At 47.3% G+C, this 26,945-nt stretch overlaps 4 protein-coding genes across 7 annotated transcripts in view; 3 read left to right on the top strand and 1 right to left on the bottom strand.

The window, feature by feature from the left end:
• Positions 1-24,399, bottom strand: part of Recql5 (RecQ like helicase 5) — a 33,712-nt gene extending 9,313 nt beyond the window's left edge. For both annotated transcript variants that reach the window (XM_042665461.1, XM_042665460.1), the window contains exons 1-7: positions 23,691-24,399; positions 22,071-22,192; positions 20,557-21,075; positions 19,049-19,151; positions 18,430-18,541; positions 16,629-16,791; positions 15,666-15,745 (exon numbers count right to left, since the gene is read on the bottom strand). In XM_042665461.1, coding sequence (XP_042521395.1) covers positions 15,666-15,745; positions 16,629-16,791; positions 18,430-18,541; positions 19,049-19,151; positions 20,557-21,075; positions 22,071-22,192; positions 23,691-23,820 — 1,229 coding nt within the window. In that variant the 5' untranslated portion in view covers positions 23,821-24,399. The remainder of the gene's footprint in view (positions 1-15,665; positions 15,746-16,628; positions 16,792-18,429; positions 18,542-19,048; positions 19,152-20,556; positions 21,076-22,070; positions 22,193-23,690) is intronic.
• Positions 2,160-3,496, top strand: Smim5 (small integral membrane protein 5). The gene is made up of 2 exons (XM_042665462.1): positions 2,160-2,448; positions 2,899-3,496. Exons 1-2 carry the CDS (start codon positions 2,325-2,327, stop codon positions 3,006-3,008), a joined length of 234 nt encoding a protein of 77 aa, XP_042521396.1. The 5' UTR covers positions 2,160-2,324; the 3' UTR covers positions 3,009-3,496.
• Positions 10,044-11,320, top strand: Smim6 (small integral membrane protein 6). The gene is made up of 2 exons (XM_042665463.1): positions 10,044-10,372; positions 11,012-11,320. The coding sequence occupies exon 2, from the start codon at positions 11,018-11,020 to the stop codon at positions 11,195-11,197; it is 180 nt and encodes a 59-aa protein (XP_042521397.1). The 5' UTR covers positions 10,044-10,372; positions 11,012-11,017; the 3' UTR covers positions 11,198-11,320.
• Positions 24,400-24,578: 179 nt separating the features above from the next.
• Positions 24,579-26,945, top strand: part of LOC122094955 (SAP30 binding protein) — a 37,525-nt gene continuing 35,158 nt past the window's right edge. For 2 of the 3 annotated variants that reach the window (XR_006144975.1, XR_006144976.1), the window contains exons 1-2: positions 24,590-24,718; positions 25,551-25,660. Coding sequence is in view for 1 of the 3 variants with exons in the window: in XM_042665476.1 (XP_042521410.1) it covers positions 24,613-24,718; positions 25,551-25,660 (216 nt within the window). In the remaining 2 variants the exon portion in view is untranslated. Of the gene's footprint in view, positions 24,719-25,550; positions 25,661-26,945 lie in introns of all 3 variants that reach the window. The other variant, XM_042665476.1, reaches the window with a different exon arrangement.

Here is a 26,945-nt window from a genome sequence, read left to right on the forward strand (position 1 = left end):
AGGAGATCCCTGGAATCCTGGGGGAAGGGATGGCACAGAGGTCTCAAAATAGGACAGGAGAATGCCATCCTTGCATAAGCCCACTCCACCTCGACAGTCTTGCTTGGTGTCGACAGTCTTGCTTGGTCTGACCCAAGGACAGCAGATCTGGCCCTTTGCTAACAAACACCAAGTGTGGTAGGCCACGGCCCAACGGTGATGTGCTGGTAACAGCAGGGCTTCGGCCCATGGACTTCCAAAGGGCCCGAGGCCTGGCTCCTTGTGGAGCCCTGCTCAAGCAGTGCCCTCACCATAACTCTGTGGTACTGACTTATCTTTTGGCTAAAAGCAGACACGGGCATCCAGTGGCAGCGCATGGGCAGCAGAAGTACTGACAGAGCCCACCGTGCCGTAACTGCAGAGAAGATGGGCACTGTCAAGTCTCAGCTGCCCTTACGTAAAACAAAGGAGGTCGGTACAGACTAGTCGCAGCCCAGGATCCTGGGCCTCCTCTGACCTTGCAAGCTGGGATCTGGTCCATTCAGCAGAAGTGCACTGGCCCTGGTGGGGAGGCACGAGAGGAACCTTCTGCCTCTCCACCATTGAGTCCTCTGCCTGCTCTCTTCACTGTCATCCAAACAACCCCCCCTTTCCAACTTGCCACCTTCCTTCTAGACAGGCACCAGAAATGAACAATGATACTCCTGACATGTTTGTAGGAGGGATGGAGCCATAGCCTCCAAAGCCATACACAAAAGGCTGCTTCAACTTTCCCAGCCCTGGCCAGGCACCCCCCAGAGGGTGTTCCTGCAGCCCAGGCCTCTCCCTGAGATGAAGGGTTCTGTCCTATGTCACAGCAAGGAGAAGGAAACAGGATGATTAAAACACTGTTTTAGGGGACAGCTTAAAAAACAAAAACAAAAACTAGGGAATGTATTATGAAGCTGGGAACGTAGCTCAGTGGTAGTGCCTGGCATGTGTGAGGCTCTGGATTCAATCCCAGCACAGCAAAAAGCAAAGGAAAAACCCATAGGAAATTTGGAAAGTACACATCGGCTGCCATCCAGTTACTAACGATATCAGAGGAAAGGGGCAGTCAGGTCCTAGGAGACCAAGTGGGACTCACGGGAGGTGGACAGAGTCCAGCCTTCTGTAATGGGGCAGGGGGGGATGCCACAGGAGGGCAGCAAGCTACATGCAGGGCAGAGGGGACCTGCAAGGTGTTTCTAAGCCTGTTGTGCCAGGTAGCAGTGCAGGACTTGCAGAACCACAGCAGAGGACACAGCCTTGCTGGTGCAGATCAGGGACAAGCTGGCAATCACTAAAATGGAAGTTCTGGCACAAGCCCCTGGCCACCGACCTCACCCACCACCCCTAGGATTAAAACCACCCGTAGGATTAAAATAAGAGCCTTGGTGATCTGGTTCAGGCTGGGCTGGCACAGGCTATTCCTAGTCACACTAAAGAGGCACTGGCTGCCTTGTGCCCACAGAAGTGGGAAGAGAAAGAACCTTTAATGCCCACTAGGGACTACCGCAGACTAGCCTAGAGCTTTGCCTCGGGACCTCCCGGCCTCTCTGAAGAGAACCTCTCTTAGTCAGTCTAGAGGACCAGGTCCAAGCTAAGAAGGGAGGGCTGGCTGATCCCTTCTGGACAGAGAAGACTCCTGGGGAAAAATTGGGAGCACAGGTGCTCTCCCTTCTCACAGAACAACAAATGGGTAAAGCTGGGCTCACTGGTGAGGGCCGTGCCCTGTGGGACTCAGCTTCCCGTCTCTAGACTAGTGCCCCATGAACCTGCTCTCGGAGCCTGATCCTCCTGCCCCCAGCATGTGGTGGGTGGCAAATGCACCAGGCTAGACTCTCAAGGCCTCTCTCCACCCTGGGGACATCCAGGGGAGACACTCACGTCCCGAATGACCCAGCTGTTGGCAGGGGAGCTGACCAAACCTGGGAGTGGTGTCCAAAGAGAAAAACAACGTAATGGCGAGCCCACACCAACTCATGGTCAGAAACTCGGTCATCCTGACCTTGGCTGGCAGCCCCTCAGAGGAGTCTCTATGTCCCTGCTTCCTTCTTGCTTGGCAGCACTGGCAAGGGCTGAGGGCTGCTGCCACTGAGTGCAGCCCCCAGGGTTATTCCCTACCTCCTGCCTCTCTCATGAGCCACCAGTGGTGCATGTGGTGAGACCAGACAAACCCGTTCAGCCAGGCTGTGGTGGGAGAGAGGGTGGCTCCCTGGTGCTGCCTCACAGACTGTGGCCAGCCCCAGGAGAACTCTAGGCACTCTGTCTGTCTCTGCCTTATCACAGACGACCGGAGCCCCAGCAGGAGCACACACAGCACGATGGCCACGGACTTTGTGCAGGAAATGCGCTCTGTGGGTGAAAGGCTGCTGCAGAAGCTGCGAGAGCTGCCCCAGGCCGAGCCAGTGGAGCTTGTGGCCTTTTCCATCATCGTCCTTTTCACAGGCAAGTGGGGCATTCAGATTTCCCCTCCAGGTCCCATGGTTCTTCCTGGTATCTGCTTGCTGGCTAGAGGCTGAGGGGTGGTGGAGTTCTCCAGATAAGGAGGAAAAGTAGCTGTCCCTAGGGGAAGCCAGGGGCGTTCCCCATATCCTCTGACACTTCTCAAGCGATGGGCGATACTAGACGCTGCTGGGAACTAGACCCAGCAACTCTACCAAGTGTCAACTGCGAGACGAAGGGAGCCAGGCGTGGCAGCAGGGGAGACAACAGGGAGACCGCCAGGACGTGGGGCCAGCACAGGGCAGTCAACATCCCTGTGAGAGTCTGAGGTCTTTCTGACCACTCACACAGACCTGGGGAAGGGCCACCTCGCATCTCCAGACAGGCTCTTTGCAGGGAGGATGGGCATCCTTTCCCTCCTCAGCTTCTGACACCTGTTCTTCCCTCCTGCAGCCACTGTCCTGCTGCTGCTGCTCATAGCCTGCAGCTGCTGCTGCGCTCGCTGCTGCTGCCAAGAGCCAAGAGGCAGGAAGGTCCAGGTGCAGCCCATGACCCCCCCATGAGGGACGGTGGGGAGATGGCTGAAGAGAAGCGGCACAAGCCTGCCAAGAGCCAAGTCATGAGCTGTGGACCTGCCCTGCGGCTCTCACCCTTGCAGACAAGGACCCCCAGATGCCAGGACACTTGGAGTCTAAGCAAGGAAACAAGGCCAGACACAGGCGCAGAACTGCAAAGCCCATTTGCCAGTGGACACTGGGTTTGGAGAAGGAGTTGACTATTTCAATGATTCAGTAAAGTGAGTCCTCTGCCAACCTGAACTTTTTAACAAAACAAGGACGCGAGGCTCCCCATATTTTGACAAAGAATAGCCATACCCTCAAGGAGTTGGCCCTTGGGGCTCTGCTAATTCAGGCTGAAGAGGAGCAAGCCAATCAGAGGGACTTTGTGCAATAGCTACTGGATTCCAAGCTCCCACCAGAGGTGGGAGATGTCAGTATTCTAGCCCAATATTTGCCTGCTTGTTTCCCAGTAAAAAGCTTTTGGTTACGTGTTTTTGAGGTTGGCTGGGCTCTGTGCATCAGGGGGTGGTGCCCAGAACTCAAGGGCATGGCTAGTCACTCTTCTTTCCAGGCCACTGCTCTTCCTGTACCCATTAAAGCTGGAAAATCACATAGGGATGAAGGCCACACAGGCAGTTAATGCCATGGAACCAGTGGAGGGGAGCATTACCACTCCTGACCTGCATTTAGACACCATTGGGCATCACTGTTGCCTGCTCCAGGGAAGCCCTTAGGACGAGGAATACCACTTAGCATTTTCACTGTTCATGAACTTCTCTATACCCTGCATAATCAGGCTCAGGCTACTGTATCCTCACAGATTTCTGCAGTCAGAGAAGTCAGGCCCCCCAGTACTGTCCTATAAACTGCATCCTGATGCACTGGCCTGTCTGTGCTCAGGCTCTTGTCTGTCACCAGCTGTGTGACTCCACGTCCCGAAGTGAAGCCTCCTCTCCAGTGAGATGGACTAATCCTGGCATTTACTTCCTGGGGCGAGCTAAATGATCTATGAATTGTGGGGAGGGGCAGGTGGCTCAGTGGTACAGTGCTTGCTTTGCAAGCATGAGGCCCGGGGTTCAATTCCTCAGAACCACATAAGCAGAAAAAGCCAGAAGTGGTGCTGTGGCTCAAGAGGTAGAGCGCTAGCCTTGAGCTGAAGAGCTGAGGGATAGTGCCCACGCCCAGAGTTCAGGCCTCATGACTGACAAAAAAACAAACAAACAAAAAATAAAAACAAAACTATGAATTGTCATTATTTGTCCTTTTAAATAAGGGATCAAGGGGCTTGGAAGGTGGCTCAGTGGTAGAGCGCTTGCCTTGTATGCAATGAGGCCCTGGGTTCGATTCCTCAGCACCACATAAGCAGAAAAAGCCAGAAGTGGCTCTGTAGCTCAAGTGGTACAGTGCTAGCCTTGAGCTGAAGAGCTGAGGGGCAGTGCCCAGACCCAGAGTTCAGGCCCCACGACCAACCAGAAAAAAAAAAAAAAAGGAACAGTCTTGGGCTGGGTGAGTGGCTCAAGAAATAAAGCACTTGCTTAGCATGTGTGAGGTCTTGTGTTCAATCCTAAAACCAAAAATTAAAAACGAGTCCTGTGAAGATACAACCCTTTCCTGCTTCCCTGCCTTCAGTTTACCTTGTTTTCAGCCACAATGAGGGGAAAGGAGGGCAATGGAGACATGGGGCTGAAATGGAGCTTCCCAGAGTGCTTTCTACTTGCTCTCTGGAGCCATAAAGGGCTCTGTGATTGCACACATCACCTGTCACCTAGATCTGCTCTCAGCACACACTCTGTCTGCCCGGGAACAGCCCTGCCTACCCAGAAAATAGACTAGAGAGAGAAGATGCCAGTCTCTGCTAGCTCTAGCTGGCAGTCCAGGCCACATAAACAGGGACAGATAAGCAGGAATTCTCACTGGCTGGTTCCACTTCCTGGTGTTCAAGGACTTGCCTGGCATGTTTGGGCTGAAGAACCAGAGAGGAAGTGTTTCCAAACAAAAGAAACCCAAGAATCTTCCAGCTTTCAGCTCCAAAAGAATGAAATGCAGATTAATAATGATGATATGACGATAAAATTCACTCAGGTCTTATACTTGTCCAGGCATTGTCTTAAGCTTTTTTGGGGGGTGGGCGGGGGGCAGGGGTTGGTCATGGGGCTTGCACTCAAGGCCTGGGCACTGTCCCTGAACGATTTTGCTCAAGGCTAGCATTCTACTTTTTTTTTTTTTTTTTTTGTCAGTTGTGGGCTGAACTCTGGGTCTGGCATTCTCCCTCAGGTCTTCAGCTTAAGGCTAACATTCTACCACGTGAGCTACAGCACCACTTCCAGCTTTTTCGGCTTATGTGGTGTTGAGAAATTGAACCCAGGGCCTCATATATGCAAGCACTCTACCACTGAGTCACCTTTCCAGCCCACTCTTCTTTTTTTTTTTTTTGGTTGGTCATGGGACTTGAACTCTGGGCTTGAGCACTGTCCCTCAGCTCTTCAGCTCAAGGCAAGCGCTCTACCACTTGAGCTACAGTGCCACTTCCAGCTTTCTAGTGGTTTATTGGAGACAGGAGTCTCACAGTCTTTCCTGCCCAGGCTGGCTTTGAACCGAGATCCTGAGTAGCTAGGATTACAGGTGTGAGCCACCGGTGCCCGGCTCACTCTCCTACTTTGATCCATAGCTCCACTTATGGTTTTCTGGTTAATTGGGGATAAGAGTTTCATGGACTTTCTTGCCTGGGCTGGCTTTGAACCATGATCCTCAGATCTCAACCTTCTATGTAGCTATGATTATAGGCCTGAACCACCAGTGCTAGCCTTATTTTTTTTTTTTTTTTGGTTTTTGTTTTTGGTCAGTTGTGGGGCTTGAACTCTGGGCCTGGGCGCTGTCCCTCAGCTCTTCAGCTCAATGCAAGCACTTGAGCCACAGCGCCACTTCTGGTTTTCTGTGGTTTATTGGAGTTAAGAGTCTCACAGATTTTCCTGCCTGGGCTGGCTTTGAACCATGATCCTCAGATCTCAGCCTCCTGAGTAGCCAGGATTACAGGCGTGAGCCACCAGCGCCCAGTTTCTTTTTCTTTTTTTTTTTTTTTTGTGATAAGGTCTCATTATGTAGCAAGACCAGGCTAGCCCAAACTGGAGATTCTCCTGCCTCAGCCTGTAAGTACTGGGATTTCATGCATGTGCATCAGGCCTGGCTTGTCTTAAATACTTTGATGCAGATAAATTCACTTAATCGTCACAATACTTCCATGCCATCAATACTACAAATCCCATTTACAGATGAGGAAATTTAGCCTTAGTGACAGACTAGGTGATTTGTCCAAGTTTGAACAGATGAAAAGTGAGGAGCCAGCCTCTGGGTCTAGCCTGTCTGGCTCCAGAACAGTTCACCACACCCAGGCTCAATGCCTGTGGGGCGTAAGGCAGATATGATTCTGATTCCACTATCCTCCATCAACCAGCCCTACACCCAAACGTCCACACCCAAATTCTGTCTTAAGATTGCCTCTACGTGAGTAGGTGAGAGCCCAACAGGTAAGTGCAGGTGTGGGGCCAGTTCTGTGGTATCAGGTGAGAAGCCCAGTGACAGTGAGGGAAACAATGCATTTTTCACTCTTAACACTACCAGCTGGAGGATCCCAGAAGCCCTAGGTTCATAAAAAGTAGTACAGCCGCTGCTGGACTTCCTGTTTCATCAGCACCAAGAATGACTGAGGCTGAGACTTTGCTACAAGATTCTGGTTGCTAGCCCAAGGACAGACAGGCAGACAGTTTTGGACACAGGCTGGTTGGCAGGTTCATTGGTATCTTCTTGTTCTCTGCAAGGAAACACGCAATGGCTAGGCCCAAATAAAAAGCCACCCAATTCAAATGAACAAAGTTGCTCTAGCTCAACAGTAGCCTGGCACTCTCCCAGGATACACAGCTCTACTCTGGGGAGGAGCCACATGTTCTTCCATTGTGGGAAAATAAACAGAACACTGCTATAAGCCTGCTGCCTGAAGATGGGTGATGGCCACGAAGGAAGACGCAGTAGGCTGCTGCAAGCCTGGAGAAAGATGGAGTGTTACTGCCCCACAGCACCCAGACCACACCACCTTAGTGCACAGTGCTCTCACCAGCCTCCCCACCCCCCTATTCTCTGAATGTGGCTTGTGCACCACCAGTTGTCTGCTCCCAGTTCCTCAAAAGGGTTATGCTCACACTACTCTGCAAATCTGTATGCTTATCGTCTGCATAGTAACCTTATTACAAGCCGTAATAAAGCTATTGAGGCAAGAATCTTGTTAGCAAAACTTGGGCAGAGCATAGAAAGGTTTTCTCTTAAATCTATTTGCTTAAAAATTAATATGTTAGGGGCTGAGAAGGTGGCTCAGTGGTAGAGCGCTTGCCTTGCATGCATGAGGCCCTGGGTTTGATTCCTCAGCACCACATAAGCTGGAAAAAAAAGCCGGAAATGGTGCTGTGGCTCAAGTGGTAGAGCGCTAGCCTTGAGCTGAACAGCTGAGGGACAGCGCCCAGGCCTAGAGTTCAGGCCTCATGACCGGACCCAAAAAAAAAAAAAAAAATTAACATGTTAAAGCAACCTACAATAAAAATCTTCAAATGGTCAGGTGCCAGTAGCTCACGCCTGAATCCTAGCTACTCAGGAGGCTGAGACCTGAGGATCATGGTTGGAAGCCAACCCAGAGAGAAAAGTCCATGAGACTCTTATCTCCAATTAACCGCAAAGAGCCTGAAGTGGAGACTTGGTTCAAATGGTAGAGTGCTAACCTTAAGCATAAAAGCTTAGGGACAGTGCCCAAGCCCAGAGTTCAAGCTCCAGGACTAGCACAAAAATAAATAAAGTAAAAATCTCCAAAAAAACTCGGAGAACAAATTGTTCCTAAAAACAGTTTTCTCCATTTCAACTCTCACGTAGCCTTCACATCTCCACTTACACATCCATTTACACACCCTCCACTTACACATCCATTTACACACCCTCCACTTACACATCCATTTACACACCCTCCACTCACACATCCATTTATATACCCTCCACTTACACACCCATTTACAACCCTCCACTTACACATCCATTTACACACCCTCCACCTACACATCCATTTACACACCCTCCACGTACACATCCTCCACTTACACATCCATTTACACACCCTCCACTTACACATCCTCTGAGGAGAGGAACTCTTTCCACACACACAACAAGTTACACCACTTGGGCCTATATTCTCCTCCTGTCTCCAGCATGCCATTCTCTGAAAGCAGAATTACCCACTTGGGGACAACAGCTAGTTGAAAAATCCAGTAAAAGCAACTTTCCTGTGTGTGACATACATTCTTTATGCACCTTATTTGAAGGAGAAACATACACATCCCCTGTTCCCTTTCGGGATGAGGCCAGCTGTGACTTTGCTCTAACTATGGGCTGCTGAACAGCATTCCTGCTGTATTTATATTGGTGTTTTCATTAGAGCAGAACGAGGGGCTGGGAAGGTGGCTCAGTGGTAGAGTGCTTGCCTCGCATGGGTTCAATTCCTCAGTACCACATATGCAGAAAAAGCCGGAAGTGGTGCTGTGGCTCAAGTGGTAGAGTGAAGAGCTGAGGAATGGCGCCTGGGCCCACAGTTCAAGCCCCACAACCATCCAAAAAAAAAAAAAAAAAAATTGCAAAGGAATCAAGAGTATGAGGTGCCACTGGATTATAATAAGATGTGCATAAAGCTTAGTTGTCACATCTCATTTCTTTCGACAGGAATATTGTGTGATTACAAAGTTATTCCAAAGTAGTTCTAGTGGTATTTACAGAAAAAAGTTCTGTTTGCCCGCTCACTCTGAAGTACAGCATAGCACCTCAGAGCTTAGGCTCTGGGCACCTGGCTCTACACTCCAACCCAGTTATTACTTCTTAGCTGAATGACCTTGGATAAGAATATTTCACCTCTGAGTCTGTCCCTGTCTAGAAAATTGGACTTGTTTCACTTGTTTATTAGATGTTACATTCAATTATGTAATTATAACAAACAAGCATGACCACCACAAACTGGTTTGAGAACACAAGTGACTCTTGATCAGCCTCTGACTTAACTGATGGAGCAGAAGTGCCAGGGTGTGCCAGAGGCCAGCATGCTACTCGCTGTGCACATTCAGCATGCCAAGGAAGTTAGTCAGCAAGTTTTACACAGGTAAAAGAAAGCATCAGACTAGCCAGGCCTCAGCTCAGCCCGGAGTTTAGAATGCTTCACTGAAGTAGTCATCACCCGTCAGCTACCCCTGGCAACAGACACCTGGGGAAAGTCACCTGGCACAGTATCCTGACATCCCAGAGACTGTCAAAGCTCCCGTGTGGAAACACGCAGAACTGGGCTAGAGGCCAAGGCCTACCTCTCTTGTCTCATGACTGGACACAGTACCTGGCAGTTCCTGGCAATAGAAGACCCACAAAGCCTAGTTTTGTTTGTTTGTTTGGGGGGTTTGTCGATTGTAGGGCTTGAATTCAGGGCCTGGATGCTGTCCCTTTTGCTCAAGACTAGCACTCTACCACTTTGAGCCACAGTGCCACTTCCAGTTTTTGAGTGATTAATTGGAGATAAGAATCTCATGGAGACTTTTCTGCCGAGGCTAATTTCAAACTAAGCTCCTCAGATCCCCGCCTCTTGAGTAGCTAGGATTACAGGCATGAACTAACAGTACCTGGCTATAGACTAGCTTTTAAAGAAGTCAAAGGTGGGCACCAGGTTTCAAGAGCAGGGCACCCTGTCACACCAAGGGGCAGGAACCAACCACACACAGTCACTGGCGCTGCGCAGTGCCAGGGAGACAGTAGGCTCCAAAGTGATAAACACTACCGCCCAGAACTGTGTTCCAGGAGGTACCAGACGTAGCTGCGGTTAATCGTTCACCCACACCACAGGAAGTGATGCCAGGTGGCAGTCTTGGCCCCAGGGCTTCCTGCGTTCTAGACAGGTCCTCTCAGTCAACAGGTCAGTAGCCTGAGAGCCAAAGCCAATGTGTGCCCAGGTGAGGTGGATGGTTGTGGAGGTGCTCAAAGATGCCTTCACCCATGCCCTGAGCACCTCCACAACGACATCACAAAGGGACAGAACACAGCAGAGGAGACTATGAAAGGCAGAAAGGGAGCAGTGGTTGCCAGGCAACTGGCCTTGGCCCACCTCTGTTTGCTTTGGTGGCAGCAATGATAAGTCTGGGCTGCTTGGCAATGTCAAAGGCTTTGCCTCTCAACAGTCACTTCTGTGAGTAGACTACAGTTCTGGTCACCTGGCAGGCTCTTCAGCTTAGGCTCATTGACGTGTAGGACCTGGAGGATAACCCTGATTTGCTCTCAAGGCACGGAACCATTAGCAGCAGAAACAGGTAACAGCTCCTTTCTTCTTCCTCTGTTAATCCTTTACCTGGCTCAGGTATTTTGCTGTTACTGGCTCCTTTTCCAGAAGACAGATGGACCTTCTGTTTGCAAGGCATTACCAAGGACTCAGCTGCTCCTCAGCAAAATAACATTTTTTTTTTTTTTTTTTGAGACAGTCTCTATGTACCTCAGGCTGGCCTGGAACTGAACTCTAGCAATCCTTTAGCCTCAACTTTCCAAGTAGATGGAACTATAGGCACACACTGCTGGATGTGACTGGGTTCCTATGCTCACTTCTTAAATGCTCCCCACTGGGACAGAAAAAAACAGAGAAGACCTGAAATGGTACTTTTAGATTGTAGCTGAGCAGGTCTCAGGGATGGGAAAGTCATCTCACTGTCCACAAGGGTGACTTGAGGAAAGCAGCAACAGACGACAGTGGGGGCCTCAGAAGAAACTCCATTTATTGCTTGCGGGGAACTTTGAGCTCAAAATTGACCAGCCCCTTAGTATCCACTGGCCACAGAGATGGCTAGCTGTTCACTCTGTCTGCCACAAAGCTTGAGGTTGGTGGCATGAAGAACAGCACCAGGAACAGGGCCTTGAGGGGCTCCCTGCACTCAGAGCCTCTGTCCCTTTTTTTCCAGGTTAATATGCGCCAAATAATATTCTACAAGGACTTGTGGAAGGAAGAGTTCTGGGAGAACCCCTGGGAAGTAGGGGGCCTTATAGTCATCGGCTTGTTTGTTGGCACGTTCCTGTTCTTCATCTTGTTTGCTGTTCTGTTTGGTTTTTTCTCTCCGTCGGAGAGGAAAGAATATGAAGAGGAGTGACCTGACTTCCTGGGGGCCAGAAGGCAGTGGGTTACAGGTGACTTGACCTGTTCACCTCATACAGATGGTGGCCCCTCTGGTCCCTGACTCAGGGCCTAAATCCCTGTTGTGATCTTACCTTGCCAGGAGAGTCTAGTCATATATACTGGATCTGGCTTAAGGGATGGCCAGATAGCTAGAGAGGGAGACTGGTCTAATACTGGTTCTGCATCTCCTATCCCTGCTGCCACCACAACTTTGGGAAGCATATGAAGAGGGCCTCTTCTGTGCTTTGGGTAAAAAGAGTGATGACTACGAAGCAACTAACAGCAACTTCATAAATCCTCAACAGAAGAGGACCAAAAAAATCACTGAAGTAAAAAAAATCCTTTTCTAATCTGCTAACTTGTGAGCCCTCCTTTTCTTTTTTGGTTGGTCGTGGAGCTTGTACTCTGGGCCTGGGCACTGTCCCTGAGCTCTTCAGCTCAAGGTAAGTGCTCTACCACTTGAGCCACAGTGCCACTTCCAGTTTTCTGGGGGTTAACTGGAGATAAGAATCTCACGGACTTTCTTGCCTGGGCTGGCTTTGAACTGCGATCTTCAGAGCTCAGTCTCCTGAGTAGCTAGAGCTTATTTTCTATCTAGATGTGGTAGCCAGCTAACTTTCCCAGCCAACCTCACAGAGGTCTGCAAGTCTCAGTGGGGTGTGGCACACACTCCTGTTCTCAAGATGACCTTCAGTTCCAGAACATGCCATGTTCTCTCCTGTATGGGGCTCCACTCATGTTGCTCCCATTTGAATCGGATGCTCTCTGTCGTGAATGCTTTCTTGTCCTTCAGCTCTCAGTTGTGTAAATCTGCCTTCCTCAAGTAAACCTTCAGGACCCGCATGATTGGGTTTGAGCCATCTACTACATACTCTCCAAAATACCATGCACTTTTCCTTCAAAGCCATTGATGAAGTGTGCCTGTCTTCTCCTTAGGACCAAGGCCCCCATTGTATCCCCAGGGCCAGTGGACATGGCGGAGTTGGTATCAATATCTGCTGGCTAAATTAGTGAATGAATAAGCAAAGGAGCACAGAGAGGGTGAACAGGAGCATGCTAGGCTATTGGGCTCCCCAACTCAGAGCCCCACAAGACAATTCAGCCTAAGCCTAAATGCAAAGCTCTTCTCGTATCTCAAGTGTCCAGGCTTCCAGGCCAGAGGCTGCTTCAAGTCTAGTAGCTGTTCCTAAAATACTCCTAACAGCTAAAACTCCTCTGTCAAGCATAATGTTTTTTCATATCTGACGTGTGGAGATAAAAGACAAGTGTAGAGATGAGACCTGCTGGCTGCCGACCCTGCTCTTATTTCTGAGCTTGAGTATTTTTCTGTTGGTCTGGTCCCAGACCTTCCCTCTTCCCCTTCCCAGAATCGTACCCTAACACTCTAGTTCCCTATTACAATTTCATTTTATTTTCTGTACCAGTACTGAGCTTGAACTCAAGGCCTAGGTGCTCTCCCTTAGCTTTTTTTTTGGGTACGGTCGTGGGGCCTGAACTCTGAGCCTGGGCGCTGTCCCTTAGCTCTTCAGCTCAAGGCTAGCACTCTACCACTTGAGCCACTGCACCACTTCCGGCTTTTTTCTTTTTGCTTGTGTGGTGCTGAGGAATCGAACCCAGGGCCTCAGGCATGCAAGGCAAGCGCTCTACCACTGAGCCACCTTCCCAGCCCTCCCTTAGCTTTTTCTGCTCAAGGCTAGCACTCTACTATTTGAACCATAGCTCCATGGCTTTATACTGGTTAATTAGAAATAAATCTCATGTATTTGGCTGCCCAGGCTGATGCTGAACCATGATTCTCATATCTCAGCCTACCAAGAAATTAGGATTACAGGCATGAGCCTCCAGTACCCAATACAACTTCATTACATGAAATATCCCATCTCGGCCGAGTCCACCCCACAGCTCTGTCCTTCTGCAAGGTACCTGCCCTAAGGGAAATGACCTCAAACCAGAACTATGCTTTAAAAAAGGAACAAATTATTTGACAATCAAGAAAAGGTGTTTTTCCCCCTTCATCCTTCACACCATTTATACCATTAAAAAAAAACAACAACAATAAAACAACAAAAAAAATAGTCCTTTTCACTCAAAGAGAAGGGGCCAATACAGACATGCCACCAGGTCTACTCAGCCCAGGGCCTGGGAATCCTGGGATGTAGAACTTCATGTGTTAGTAACCAACGAGACAAGTAACCAACAAGGAGGGACAGGCTCCACATGTGCAGGGTAAGCTTTCCCTTGGTCCCACAGATACCTGGACCTCACAACCCCAACACGTCTCAAAGAAATATGGTCAAAGGCCCCATGGAGGACATGTCCGCCTTTCCTGGAGTTCTAACCTCCAAAGCCTTTGACAGGAATGAGCAAGGTTTTTCCCCAGCAGAGGGCACTCTTGACAATTAGCAAGCACACTAGGTCCTTTCATTCCTCACCAGAAGTGAGAGCTCTCTGTTCACAGAGCCCAAAACCAAATTTAGCAATTCTCTCTACCGGAGCCTAAAAAGGGTTCTGCTGGCAATGGGCATAAGAGGGGTAAACCTGGCACCTCAGCCCACCACATTTTTCTGGGAGTGGTCCTGCCACAGAGGCCAAATTAGAGATGGCCGTTTTTAGAAATAACTCATTCCAGAAGCCACTAACTCATCAGTGGGTTGGAGGGAGATGGAAATACAAACAGAGAGCTCAAGTAAGTTTGTCCTTGGCTTTCACAGGAGAGCCCAAAATGTTTGCTAGATACCAGTACTATGTACTTGGTACCCTGCTTCAAGAATACAGTCATGGGGGGCTGGGAAGGTGGCTCAGTGGTAGAGTGCTTGCCTTGCATGCATGAGGCCCTGGGTTGGATACCTCAGCACCACATAAGCAGAAAAAGCCAGAAGTGGTGCTGTGGCTCAAGTGGTAGAGTGCTCGCCTTCAGCTGAAGAGCTGAGGGACAGTGCTCAGGCCCAGAGTTCAGGCCCCATGACTGACAAAAAAAAAAAAAATACAGTCATGGAGAGGTGGAGATGCAGCTTAGTGATGGAGCACTTGCCTAGCACACAAGAGGTCTTGGGTTCAATCTCCAGGACCACAGAACCAGACCGAAACGAAAAAGATGGGTGGGGGTGGAGGGACAAAGAAGAGACTCAATTAAAGATGATACATGCATGAAATGAGCACTACTTGAAAATGAGAGGCCCAAGTTTTTAGAGGCTTCTGTCTCTCATGAGCTTTTGTGAACATGAGCTCTCCAAGCTTGGTTTATTCATCTCTCAGTCTGAGGCCACCACTTCTGTTCACATCCTCTCAGGATTACTCCATGAGATCTGATGCATGACCATTTTAGACCAAAGCATACAGAATCCCCCAGGGTATTCCTCACATAGAGGCGTCCCCCCCCCCCCCCACACACATGTGCACAGACACACCTGTCCCAAGCAGCTGTTGGCTTTTTCCAGGGCCCTCATCTCATTGCCAGAGATGCAGACAACTAGATAAGTGGATACCATGTGGGCAGGCTGCCATTCCATTAGAAAGGCTGTTCTCTTTGAAACACATTAAACCCCAGCCCCACCCCAGAGGTAAGTGGGTCACATGCTCTGTTTGAGGCCTAGACAAGAATCAGTTCTACTCAAATAAAGCCACACGTCCCAGCTCAGTAGCATGTGATGACCACAATGCCAGTGGCTCAGAGCTGGCCACATAACTCAGGACTGAGTAGCTTGGAATAGAGTAGAGTAGGAGAATGGATGACCACCCAAGATGATGAACAAACCCTCACATTGCCAGTTTCCAGGTTTTTTGTTTTGTTTTTAGCAGTTTTGCTAGGTCAGCACTCAACCACATACCCCAGTTCTTTTGCTTTTTTTTTTTTTTTTGTCGGTTAAGGGGCTTGAACTCAGAACCTAGGCACTGTCCCTGAGCTTTTTCACTCAAGGCTAACACTTTAACACTTTGAGCCACAGCTCCACTTCTGTTATTTTGGTGGCTAATTGGAGATAAGAGTCTTAAGGACTTTTTCCTACCAGGGCTGGCTTTGAACTTCTATCCTCAGATCTCAGTCTCCTGAATAACTAGGATTATAGGCATAAGTCCCTGGTGCCTAACAGCTTTGTCCAACCTGGCATGGGCCACAATCCTTCTACTTAATGCTTCCCACACATCTAGGGTTACAGCTGTGTATTATCACACACAGCTCTTTTGGTTGAGATGTGGTCTTGCTTTGTGGGCTGGCCTTAAACCTGGTCCAACTTCTGCCTTCCCAGTAGCTACGATTATAGCTGTGATCCATCATGCCCAACCTCACTGTGAAGAGTTTCTGAGGCCTCCAGAAGGAAGTGACTTCCATGTTACTCAATATAATGGCCCAAGAGCTATCTTACCTTACTTAATTAGCTGGTAGAGTAAATAGGTACTGGAGAAGGAAATGATACTTTGTTTCACATGCAAAGTAAGTCACTCACCCTAATTCCTCACAGAAGGTCACCAAGGCATCAAAGGCCAAGAGGGTGGCTTTATCAGATGCTTTGTTCCCTCTCTTTTCCTGGAGAGAGAAAACAGCCACTTAGTCTTACAGTCACTATTTTGTCACCTCCAAAAGTAATGAGGCACGAAAATGTTAAAGGATATTGATAAGGCCATTTACTAGTGGTGTCTCTACACCTAATTATGCATCAGAATCTCCAGATTACTGAATCATACTTTCTGGGACTGGAGCTTTTCAGAGTTCATACTTGCTAATGTATATACAAGAGTGCACATGCTTCAACATTAACAGTTAGAGTGACTGGCTTATACATCCCTGGCCTTTTCTATATGTCTGTTGACCAAAATTTCCTTTTAATTGCTTTTTGTAGCTGGGCACCGGTGGCTCACACCTTTAATCCTAGCTACTCAGGAGGCTGAAATCTGAGGATCATGGTTCAAAGCCAGCCTGGGCAGGAAATTCCATGAAACTTTTTTTTTTTTCCTTTGGGTCCGGTCATGGGGCCTGAACTCTGGGCCTGGGCGCTGTCCCTCAGCTCTTCAGCTCAAGGCTAGCGCTCTACCACTTGAGCCACAGTGCCACTTCCGGCTTTTTTCTTTTTGCTTATGTGGTGCTGAGGAATCGAACCCAGGGCCTCAGGCACGCAAGGCAAGCACTCTACCATGAGCCACCTTCCCAGCCTTCCATGAAACTCTTATTTCCAATTAATCACACAAAAAGCTGGAAGTGGCACTGTGGATCAAGTAATAAGAGTGCTAGCCTTGGGCAAAAAAGGAGCCCAGGGAAAGCACCCAGAGTTCAAGCACCACCAAAAAAGAAAAAGAAGAAAAAAGAAAAAAAAGAGAGAGAGAAAGAAAGAAAGAGAAAGGAGGAGAGAGAGAGAAAGAAAGAAAGAAAGAAAGAGAGAGAGAAAAGAAAGAAAGAAAGAGTGAACCTTTACCTGAAGCTTTGCTATTTCTTTCCGGATCAGGAAGCTAACTTGGTCCCGGTCATTCCTAGAGTAATAGAGACGGCACCAAGAAGGCTTCCCATCCCTGCCAGCTCGGCCAGATTCCTGGTAGTACCCAGCCATTGATTTGGCAATATTCCAGTGGGCAACGAACCTATGGATCCAAAAGGATAAGCAGCATGAGGTGTGGTGGTAGAGCTGAATGCCCCAGGGAGCATGCTGAGTAGATAGAGCAGGACTTCCTTCACAGCAGCCAGGTGCAGAGAGGCTAAAAACACATAGGGAAGCAGAGAAGATCCCAGAGGAAGCCAGAGGAAGCTGACTAGTACACCTGCATCCCACTGGCAGGTCTCTTTGCCATGAAGCAGCCCAACTTAGAGGCCACTGCAGGATTAAGAAGGAAATTCTAAGCTAGGTGCCAGTGTCTCATGCCTGTAATCCTAGCTATTCAAGAGGCTGAGATCTGAAGATCACGGTTCAAAGCCAGTCCAATTAGGAAAGTCCCTGAAACTTTTACCTCTTAACCACTAGAAAACTAGAAGTAGAGATGTTGCTCAAAGTGATAGAGGATTAGCCCTGAGTGAGAACACCCAGGGACAGTGTCCAGGCCTTGAGTTCAAGCCCCATGACTGAAAAAAAAAAAAAAAAAAAAAAGCTGGTGTTGGTGGCTCACGCCTGCAATTCTAGCTACTCAGGAAACTGAGAACTGAGGATCCTGGTTCAGAGCCAGTCAGGGCAGGAAAGTCTGTGAAACTCTTATCTCCAATAAACCACCAGAAAACTGGAAGTGGCACTGTGGCTGAAGTGGTAGAGCGCTCGCTTTGAGCTGAAGAGCTAAGGGACAGTGCTCAGGCCCAGAGTTCAAGCCCCATGACCAAAAAAACTCAACAACAACAAAAAAGCCAACCTCATAGCCAGATGAATAAATACCACCTTAAAAGAAAATTAGACTCTTGAGACTTCTAAAACTGAATGACACTACTTAAGTCCTTTATACCTTCTTTGAATAATGAGGAAGGGATAATATTTATTAAATACCTACTATGAGCCAGTTTGTAGATTTGCCTTTTTTTAGTTACTATCATGTGAAGAATCCATTCTACAAATGATAAACTTGTACTCACAGAAGTGACACAGTAAGGGGAAACTAGAGCTAGGATTTGAACCAAAGGGTGTCTGACTTCAAAGTTGGCTCCTAACAAGCCACAACAGGCCAGGGACAGCACACAGGCCCAGAGTTCAGGCCCCACAACCGACAAAAAAACAAAAAACAAACAAAAAACATACAGGGCATTACTGGTTGGCTTTAGGAGAAAGGGCTTCAGGTTATAGCCCAAACTGTTTCCCCAAGGTCAGGTAGGGAATGGAGGAAACAAACTTCCTGACAGTTGTCAGAGTAGGGCTAGGAAGCTGGGATAAGCCTACCCCTTCTACAGACTATCTGAAAGTAGTAACTAAGGATGACAAGAAGACTTTTGTCTTTGCCTTTCTACAGGTATTAATTTAAAAGTTACTTCATTCCAGGGTCCAACTGAAAGAAGGGAGTGAACTGGCCTCTGTTAATGGACAAATTTAAAAATCTGCATTGCTCTCCTTCCTAAAGATGGCAGAACCAAGCATTCCACATACAAATCAACAAGAATTCAGGACAGTAATAGGGACTCCTTCCTGTCAGCTCCCTTCTCCATGGCACTACACACACCACATGGGCTTGGTCCTTTGTGCAGAGCATGAGGAAGTAAACCATGAGCCAGGCCCCAACAGGGAACATAAGGCAAGAACTACAGCTCACCTGACATTGGCTTTGTCCACTCCCATTCCAAAACTGATGGTTGCAACAATTACTGGGACCTTCTCCTCCATCCACTCATTTTGTACCTGAGTCCTATCAGAAGCCTTCAGCCCTGGAAAGGAGGTTGAAGGTGGTAAAAGGAACTCACATTTTCCACGGATTTACCTTGGGTGTTTATTTTGGGTATGATACTGTCCTGGGCACTCTCCACATATCCTGTATCCATCCCTTCTAGCTATATGACTTTGTACCAAGCATTTAACTTCACAGTCTCACAGTTAATAAACATAAAGACCTTAGCCCATGTGTGACAAAGTAGTCAATAAATATTAGAGCCAAGATTCCAACTTAAGTGTACTGGTTTCCAAAGCCTATGCTCTTCCAATCTGACTTTTATAATACTTAAGCTTATAAAAACTTATCACCTGCTAATGGGTGGACACAGAGTAGGAAAAAGAATTCAAGAGTCACAACTCTCAGTAGGGAGCACATTCATGTCTAGACACCTTTGGTAGATTGAAGTGAGCCACTTTATCTCTGTGTGGGAATTTGTAAAAAGGTAATAGACTATCTGAGATCTGTGAGAGTGAAGAAGACCACAGAATGTGGGCACTCTTACCTGCATGGTAGGCCTTGGCATTCACACCCCTGCTGCTGAGCTCAATGGCCAGCTGTTCACAAGCCTCTCTAGTTCTACAGTAGACAATGCCACAGCCAGACAACTGAACAGGAAGATAACAAGCAGGGGAAGAACAGAATAATCAGTCCACCATAATGCAACCTGTTTTAAGGCACGGTGCTTTTATAAACTTCCTAATCTCCTCTGAGTCAGGACACCTAAGAGGGCTCATTACTTTATAAAAAAGCAGGAGCGCTGGGCACCAGTGGCTTACAACTGTAACCCTAGCTACTCGTGAGGCAGAGATCTGAGGATCGCAGTTTGAAGTCAGCCTGGGCAAGAAAGTTTGTGAGACTCTTATGTCCAATTAAAAACCAGAAAAACCAAAGTGGCACCATGGTTCAAGTGGTAGAGTGCTCAACTTGAGCTGGAGAGTTCAGGGACAGCGCCCAGGCCCAGATTCAAGCGCAACGACCAACCAAAAAAAAAAAAAAAGCAGGACCACGCTAAGTGTTGGTGGCTCAAGCCTGTATTCAGGAAGCTAAGATCTGAGGTCCAATGTTTGAAACCAGCCCAGGCAGGAAAGTCCGCAAGACTCTTATCTCCAATTAACTACCAAAAAATTCAGAAGTGGGGCTGTGGCTCAAGTAGTAGAGTGCCAGCTTTGAGCAAAAAAACTCAGGGACAGCACCCAGGCCCTAGAATTCAAGCCCAAGTACTGAAACAAAATTTAAAAAAAAAAAAAAAAGCAAGACAAAGCAGCCAAAATCCAACTTTTTTTTTTTTTGCCGGTCATGGGGCTTGAACTCTGGGCCTGAGCACTGTCCCTCAGCTCTTCAGCTCAAGGCCAGCGCTCTACCACTTGAGCTACAGCACCACTTCTGGTTTTCTGGTAGTTTATTGGAGATAGGAGTCTAACAGTCTTTCCTGCCCGGGCTGGCTTTGAACCGCAATCCTAAGATCTCAGCCTCCCGAGTAGCTAGGATTACAGGCATGAGCCACCAGCGCCTAGCCAAAATCCAACATTCTTACATCTTTGCCTCCTCTTTTTTTTTTTGGGTCTGGTTGTGGGGCCTGAACTCTGGGCCTGGGCGCTATCTCTCAGCTCTTCAGCTCAAGGCTAGCGCTCTATCACTTGAGCCACAGCGCCACTTCCGGCTTTTTTCTTTTTGCTTATGTGGTGCTGAGGAATCGAACCCAGGGCCTCATGCATGCAAGTTAAGTGCTCTACTGCTGAGCCACCTTCCCAGCCCCCACCTTTGCCTCCTCTATGGAAACCTTGTGTAGTTCTACCAAGGCTTCACATGGACTGCCTGCTTGCCTCCTACAGAAATACCTGGGACCATAGATCCTCCTTTAGGAGAGCAATGTCAGGTAATAAAAGAGACAATTTTCTTTGTGCACAAGTCTTAAGAAGCCTGGCTAAGAAAGCCATGAAAAATAAAGGCCTTTGAACAAGATCTATATGCTGCAGATAGCATTTTGGCTTCTCAACCCAAGTACCTTACCTTTTCACCAGCCTTCTGTCCTAGGGCCTTCAGGCAGAAGTCTCTCAGGTTTCCATAAGGATCAGGAATCAGTTCCTTGAATTGCACATCATAGAAGAGGTTGGCCCGGAAGCAGGGAGTCTTGAAAGAGGCCACTGGTTGTTTCAAGTGCAGTGCAGCAAACACATCCTCTTGAACCTGTGGGGTAGCTGTGGCAGTCAGAGCCACACATGGGGCATTTGCTAGGCGGGAACGCAGGGCACCCAACCGCAAGTAGTCAGGGCGGAAGTCATGTCCCCACTGAGAAACACAATGAGCTTCATCCACCACCAAGTAAGAGAGCAGGTGGCGGGACAAAAGGGAATTCAGGGTGGGTTGGAAGGATGCTGAGGCTGCCATCTCTGGAGTGATGTACAAAAGCTTGGTCCGAGGCTTTTCTTGCTCCAGGTCAGAGAGCAGCTCCTTCCTCTCCTGTGCTGACAGTTTCGAGTTCAGGGAACTCACTTTTATCTTTAGGGCCAACAAGTGGTCCACCTGGTCCTGAAGGCAGAAAGAGATGCATCCAAACTGGGGGACAATTGGCTCTCAGAACCTCAATGGTAAAGATCAATGCACATCCTTGGGTGCTTTCCCAGTCATAAAATGGCCTTACCCACCCTCCAGTGTCTTCTCTTTGACCAGAAGTACAGAGGATAAAGTGATTGAGAGGAGAGGCCCTAGGGTCAGATTCAGATCTGATCTTAGCACATGTAATTGTTTCAAGCTCTCTGATTCTTAACCTCTGAGACTCAGATTTCACTCAGTTACCCTTTTATACCTTCCTTCCCCTTTCTCCCTTCTTTCCTCCCCTTCTACAAATAGTAACTACTTAAGAATAAAATAAAATATACCCCAAAGGTGAAATGAATGTAGCACAAAGCCTGAGACCTAATGAGCATTTGCTATGTACTACTGTTGTTTCCCATTTACTTTTCTTTACAGCAGATGGGTTTATAAATACATAAACATTCTTCCTCAATTCTGATTCTATCAGCCTACATCTGTAGCACTAAAAACAGAACATCTGCAGAGCAAATGTTAACCAGGTCCCTACCAGTTTCTCACCTTCCTCACCATCCCCCCACCCACCCATTGCACATACCAGTGCAGTAGCAGTTTTCCAGTTTTAGCTTGTCCAAACTAAAATAGAATACTAGGGGTTCCCAGTGTCAATTTAGCTACCTATAATCCTGTACCTTTATGAGTGCTTATGTAAATGAATAGGTACAGTCTTCCATACACCTCTAAATAATGAAAAGAGGAAAGTAAGTTATTTCAGGCCATCAAAATACAGAAGACTCCTTTATGACCTACCAGTGATATGCACTAGTGAAAGATCCTATGACTGGGGAATTCAGAAGTTCAATATAGACAGTGATATAGGCAAATCAGAGAAAATAAGAGACAAGGACCAAAAAAAGGAAAAGGAGAAGTGAAATTTCTAGCTATAAAAACCCTTCCCCATACCATTTTAGAATAAACCCAAACAGCCTCACCTGAATCAAAGCAATGAGAGGAGAGATTACAATGGTGATGCCTTTGGCCAACACGGCAGGAAGCTGATAGCAAAGGGATTTTCCTGCTCCTGTGGGCATGCACACAAAGACATCCTTGTCACCTAAAAAAAATACAACAGATAACATACTCAATACTTTCAAGGTTGTTGAAACTTAAATGTTAATATTGGAAAAGTACCTAGCAGAGTGTTTGGCACATGGGGTCTCAATATTGTATTTCCTGTCTTTGAATAGGCAGGGGTCCTGGGAAGTTTGAAAATGCATGCAAACTATTTCTGGTAATTGTTTTAAAAACAAAAGTAAGAGCTGGGATGTAGCTCAGTGGCAAGTGCAACATCCTTAGCCCCCCAAAAAAGACAAAACAACAACAAAAGAAGTCTAAATCTACTGTGTGGATAATGGAACTAAACGGCCATTAAAAAATACTGCTAGGAAGGAGGTAACTACAGTATAGACATACAAGGACCTCACTCAGAGGTCATTATAAGTGTCACTGAAGGGCTGAGAATATGGCTTAGTGGTAGAGTGCTTGCCTAGCATGCATGAAGCCCTGAGTTCAATTCCTCAGTACCACATAAACAGCACTGTGGTTCAAGAGGTATAGTGCTAACCTTGAGCAAAAGAAGCTCAGAGTCAGTGCCCAAGCCCCAAGTTCAAGCCCTAGGACTAGCAAAAAAAAAAAAAAAAGTCATTGCAATTGCCCTACTGCTCCATGAGTCACTGAGTCAACTCTGGAACCCAGATTAAACTTTAATAGAAGATTCAATGACTAGGCAAGACAAGGCTAGTGTGGCCACCTGTGCTACTGCTTACATAGAAACTAGAATGGAAAACTAGCAACAGTTTTCAAAGACAATTTGTAGATCTGGCTATGAAAGTAATAACCAGATAACCAGCACAGTGAGGAGGTCCTGCAATTAAAACCAGAAGCTTTTTAGGGGTAGGTACAAATGGCTCATGCCTGTAATTCTAGCTATTCAAGAAGTTGAGAGCTGAAGTCAGTCAGGCCAGTAAAGTCTGTGACTCTTATCTCCGATTAACTATCAAAATGTTGGAAATGACACTGTGACTTAAAGTGGTAGAGTGCTAGCCTTGAGTACAAAAAGCTCAGGGACAATGCCTAGGCCCTGAGTTCAGGTCCTAGGACCAATACACACCCCCCAGGGACAGCGTCCACCCTGAGTTAAGGTCCCAGTACCAAAGGGGGGGGGGTGGGAGGAGAAATTGGAAGCTTTGGTTGACACGTGTAAAAGATCTTCCAACCAGGTGCTGGCTTCTCATGCCTGTAATTCTAACAGGAGGCTATGATCAAGGTTCAAGTCCACCTGGGTCAGGAAAGTCCGTGAGACTCTTATCTCTAATTAACCACTAGAAAACTGGAAGTGGTGCTGTGGCTCCAAGTGTTAGAGCACTAGCTTTAAGCAAAAGGGCACAGCGCCCAGGCCCTGAGTTCAAGCCCCTCAACCGACCAAAAAAAAAAAAAAAAAGGTTCCCAAACCAGTTATAGACCAAGGGTGAGGTGATAGGTAAGATTAGGAGGGCGTTCAGTTGTAGTGCTATAATACGGCCATGAGAAATGTAAAGCAGGTAGCTTGTTACCTTTCACGACAGCCATAGTCGCACGCTCTTGTAAAGGTGTCTTAAAAGTGTCAAACCCAAAGACCTTCTTCAATGCGTTCCTAACTCGCCGCTCAGGGTCAAAGGGAGTGGACGAAAGGTGGGTGTTCATCTTAGCAAAAAACGGTAGCCACACGTTTAGGGCAAAGGTAGTAAAGAAAGGCTGAATGGAGAACCCTCAGTACTGCTTTTAAAATGCAGCCTATTTTTCTTCTGTTAGTATAAATCTGCTACACTACACTGGATACCTTATTTTGAAATAGTAAAGCTCCCAATGAGCTGTCTCAAGAAATACCTTCCTGGATAATTAGTATCTCCCGATTTACATTTAGTGAAATTAAAACAGTGAGCTATCCCAAGCCACAGAGCTGGAAATCAAATGATAAGAACAAAATGTCTTCAGAACTGTTCGGCGAACGTGGAATCGTTTTTCTAGGATCCACCTTCTACGGCTGTAGGCGCAACCATGACGACCGCCGCCCCCCGGCCCCCATCCCGACGCCGTCCCGCTGCAGCCGCAGAATCAACGATTTCCTCTCTTCAATAGCCGAAGGCTCTCTCTCTTCCCACCAAACATATCCGTTTTTCGTGAGCCGCCCGCCCAGGCTCTCGCAGGGCTCCACAAACTGTTCAAGGAAGCCCCATGACACCACCTCCAACTCAGAAATCAAACGGCACCAGAGTTCAGTCAGGCAAAAATCCCGTCTTACATCCGTCGCGCAATGATGACGTTCACGGGCGCTAGAACGACGGGGCAGGTCTAGCTCAGAAGCGGCCGTTTTGATTGGCTTCTTTTATGGAGCCGGGGGCGGGATCTCCTGGTATCCGGAAAAACGTTTGCTTTTCATCCGGAAGTGAGTGTTTGAGTCATAGGTCTGAGCCGCCGTGGGGCTGTGGGAATAAGATGGCGGGGAAGAAGAATGTCTTGTCGTCTTTGGCAGTTTACGCAGAGGATTCAGAGCCCGAGTCTGATGGCGAAGCTGGTGGCGAAGCTGTGGGCAGTGCAGCTGGTGAGCCTCGAGCTGGAAGGGGGAATGGGTGTTTGTCCGGAAGGCTGCTCCTCTGTTAGGGAGGGATGGAGAAAAAGATACAATTGCCCCCCATGTGTCGGACCCTAGACCCCCGAAAAGTAGTCATTGTACTGGGTTTGATAGAGAATTAGAGACTCTGAAGTAAGAATGAACCCTCCATTTTTGTTTCTCCCATTTTTCTGAAACTTACTGAAAGTCTCGCAAGGTGCTGGAAGAAGGATGGACTGGAGGAGAGAGCTATCCAAGGCAGTCATGTCACTGTTTCCTTGGGCTCGTTATTTGAAAAGTCAGAGAGGAGAGAAACGTACATGAGGAGTGGTGTGTAGCCTGTGTCTTGTTCGATTGGTAATTGTATTTGTGTGTGTACGTGTGTATATGACTCACTGATACTGAGGGCTTGAATTCAGACTCTTGCGCTCCACCATTTGAGCCACACCTCTCCAGTTCCAGCTTTTTGTTATAATTGGAGATAAAAAAGTCTCCCAAATATGCCTGAGCTGGCACTGAACCTGATCCTCCGATCTCAGCCTCCTGAATAACTAGGATTATAAGCATGGGCCACCTTCTCCCAGCTGTGAATTTCAAAATTTAGTTGATCAGAATTTAGTGTTTGATTTATCTTCCTTGTTCTTTTAATAATTTCATCCACACTAAATCGTGGTCTTCCCAAGTGCATAATCTAGACCCTTGGTACCTTACCTGAGATAAAGGTTTATGTTTTATCTTGGGAGACAGCTCTGGCCGTGTAATTTACAGGATTTTTTTTTTTTTTTACATTGCTCCCCCTCCCCCCTCCATTTTCCTGTCTCAGAAGAGAAAGGTGGATTGGTATCTGATGCCTATGGTGAGGACGACTTCTCTCGACTAGGGGGTGATGAAGATGGATATGAAGAAGAGGAAGATGAGAACAGTAAACAGTCGGTAGGTAAATCTCCCAAATGCAGAGGGACTCAAAGCACCATTTTAACAAGTACCATTTGGCAGAAACTGCCTGAACTGTGTGTGCCAACATTATTCCCTTTCATGGCTGACTTCATGCCTCTCATCCTTTTGTTTGATAAAAGTTGAAGAAAATAGGTTGAGGACTGCGAATGTAGTAGTAGAGCACTTAGCATGTTGAGGGTTTACTCTTCAACACTGCAAACATAGATCAACAAACTGGGATTGAATAGTAGTAACTCTGTTGGGAAATTACATTTGTTTTCATCTACATCATTTTATATAAACTCATAAATTGAAATTGGGAGAGGATGATGAAGACCATTTTATTTAACCCAAGTATCAGTGAGTGGTGTTTTTGTTGTTGTTGTTGATCTTCTGTGTTTCAATTCCATTTCTAATAATGTTTTCATCCTAGTAGATACATCATTTGTATCTGCAGTCAACTCTTTATTATTTTTAAGTTTGCTGGGAGCTCATCCAAATACTTGAGTTCATTGATAAGGAAAATTATTTTGCTTCATCCATTTTGAACATTCCCCCCCCTTCTCTCTCTTTGTCCTCTCTCCCCCTCCCTCCCCTCCTCCTGATGGTAGGGCTTGAACTCAGGCCTTGACTCTTTTGTTTGGCTTTTCCATTCACTGCTCATGCTCTACAATTTGATTGGAGTTATGCCTCTACTTCTAGCTTTTTTGCTGTTTATTTGGAGATAAGAATTTCTAAGATTTGTCTGCCTAGGCTGGCTCTGAACTGCAACAATTCTCAGATCTCAGTTTCCTGAGTAGTTAGTATTACAGATGTGAGCCTCCATGCCTTACTTAACATCTCTCTTTATTGTAGTTGGTGCTTTTGAGTGCCCTTGGTTTTGAATCACAAATCTTCCCTGAAGTTAAGTAAGCTCTGGGTAACAAAGAAAAGAGAACTTGGGTTTTATTAACAAGAATGACTTTGGATACAAGTTAACTGAACAGCATGAATTAAAATTTAAAAGTTTAGTGAAAAAGCAAGGACATTCGGGTTATAGTGCTTAGCACAAAGAATACAAAATTGATTACGGAGCTAAACTCAGTAGTCAATTCTGTTCTAATTAAAACATAATGTATAGGCTGGGAGTGTGGCTTAGTGGTAGGGTGCTTGCCTAGCATGCATAAAGCCCTGGGTTCAATTCCTCAGTACCTCATAAACAGAAAAAGCCACAAGTGGCGCTGTGGCTCAAGTGGTAGTGCCTTGAGCAAAAACAGCTTGGGACAGTACCCAGGCCCTGAAT

This window comes from Dipodomys spectabilis, unplaced genomic scaffold, assembly GCF_019054845.1.
Source record: "Dipodomys spectabilis isolate Male_0828 unplaced genomic scaffold, ASM1905484v1 ptg000329l, whole genome shotgun sequence".
Taxonomy (NCBI): domain Eukaryota; kingdom Metazoa; phylum Chordata; class Mammalia; order Rodentia; family Heteromyidae; genus Dipodomys; species Dipodomys spectabilis.

Coding starts and splice junctions, on each gene's coding strand:
- Smim5 (XM_042665462.1), top strand. CDS start 2,325: ATGGCCACGGACTTTGTGCAGGAAATGCGCTCTGTGGGTGAAAGGCTG. Junction 2,449..2,898: donor CATCATCGTCCTTTTCACAG/GCAAGTGGGGCA, acceptor TCCCTCCTGCAG/CCACTGTCCTGCTGCTGCTG.
- Smim6 (XM_042665463.1), top strand. CDS start 11,018: ATGCGCCAAATAATATTCTACAAGGACTTGTGGAAGGAAGAGTTCTGG.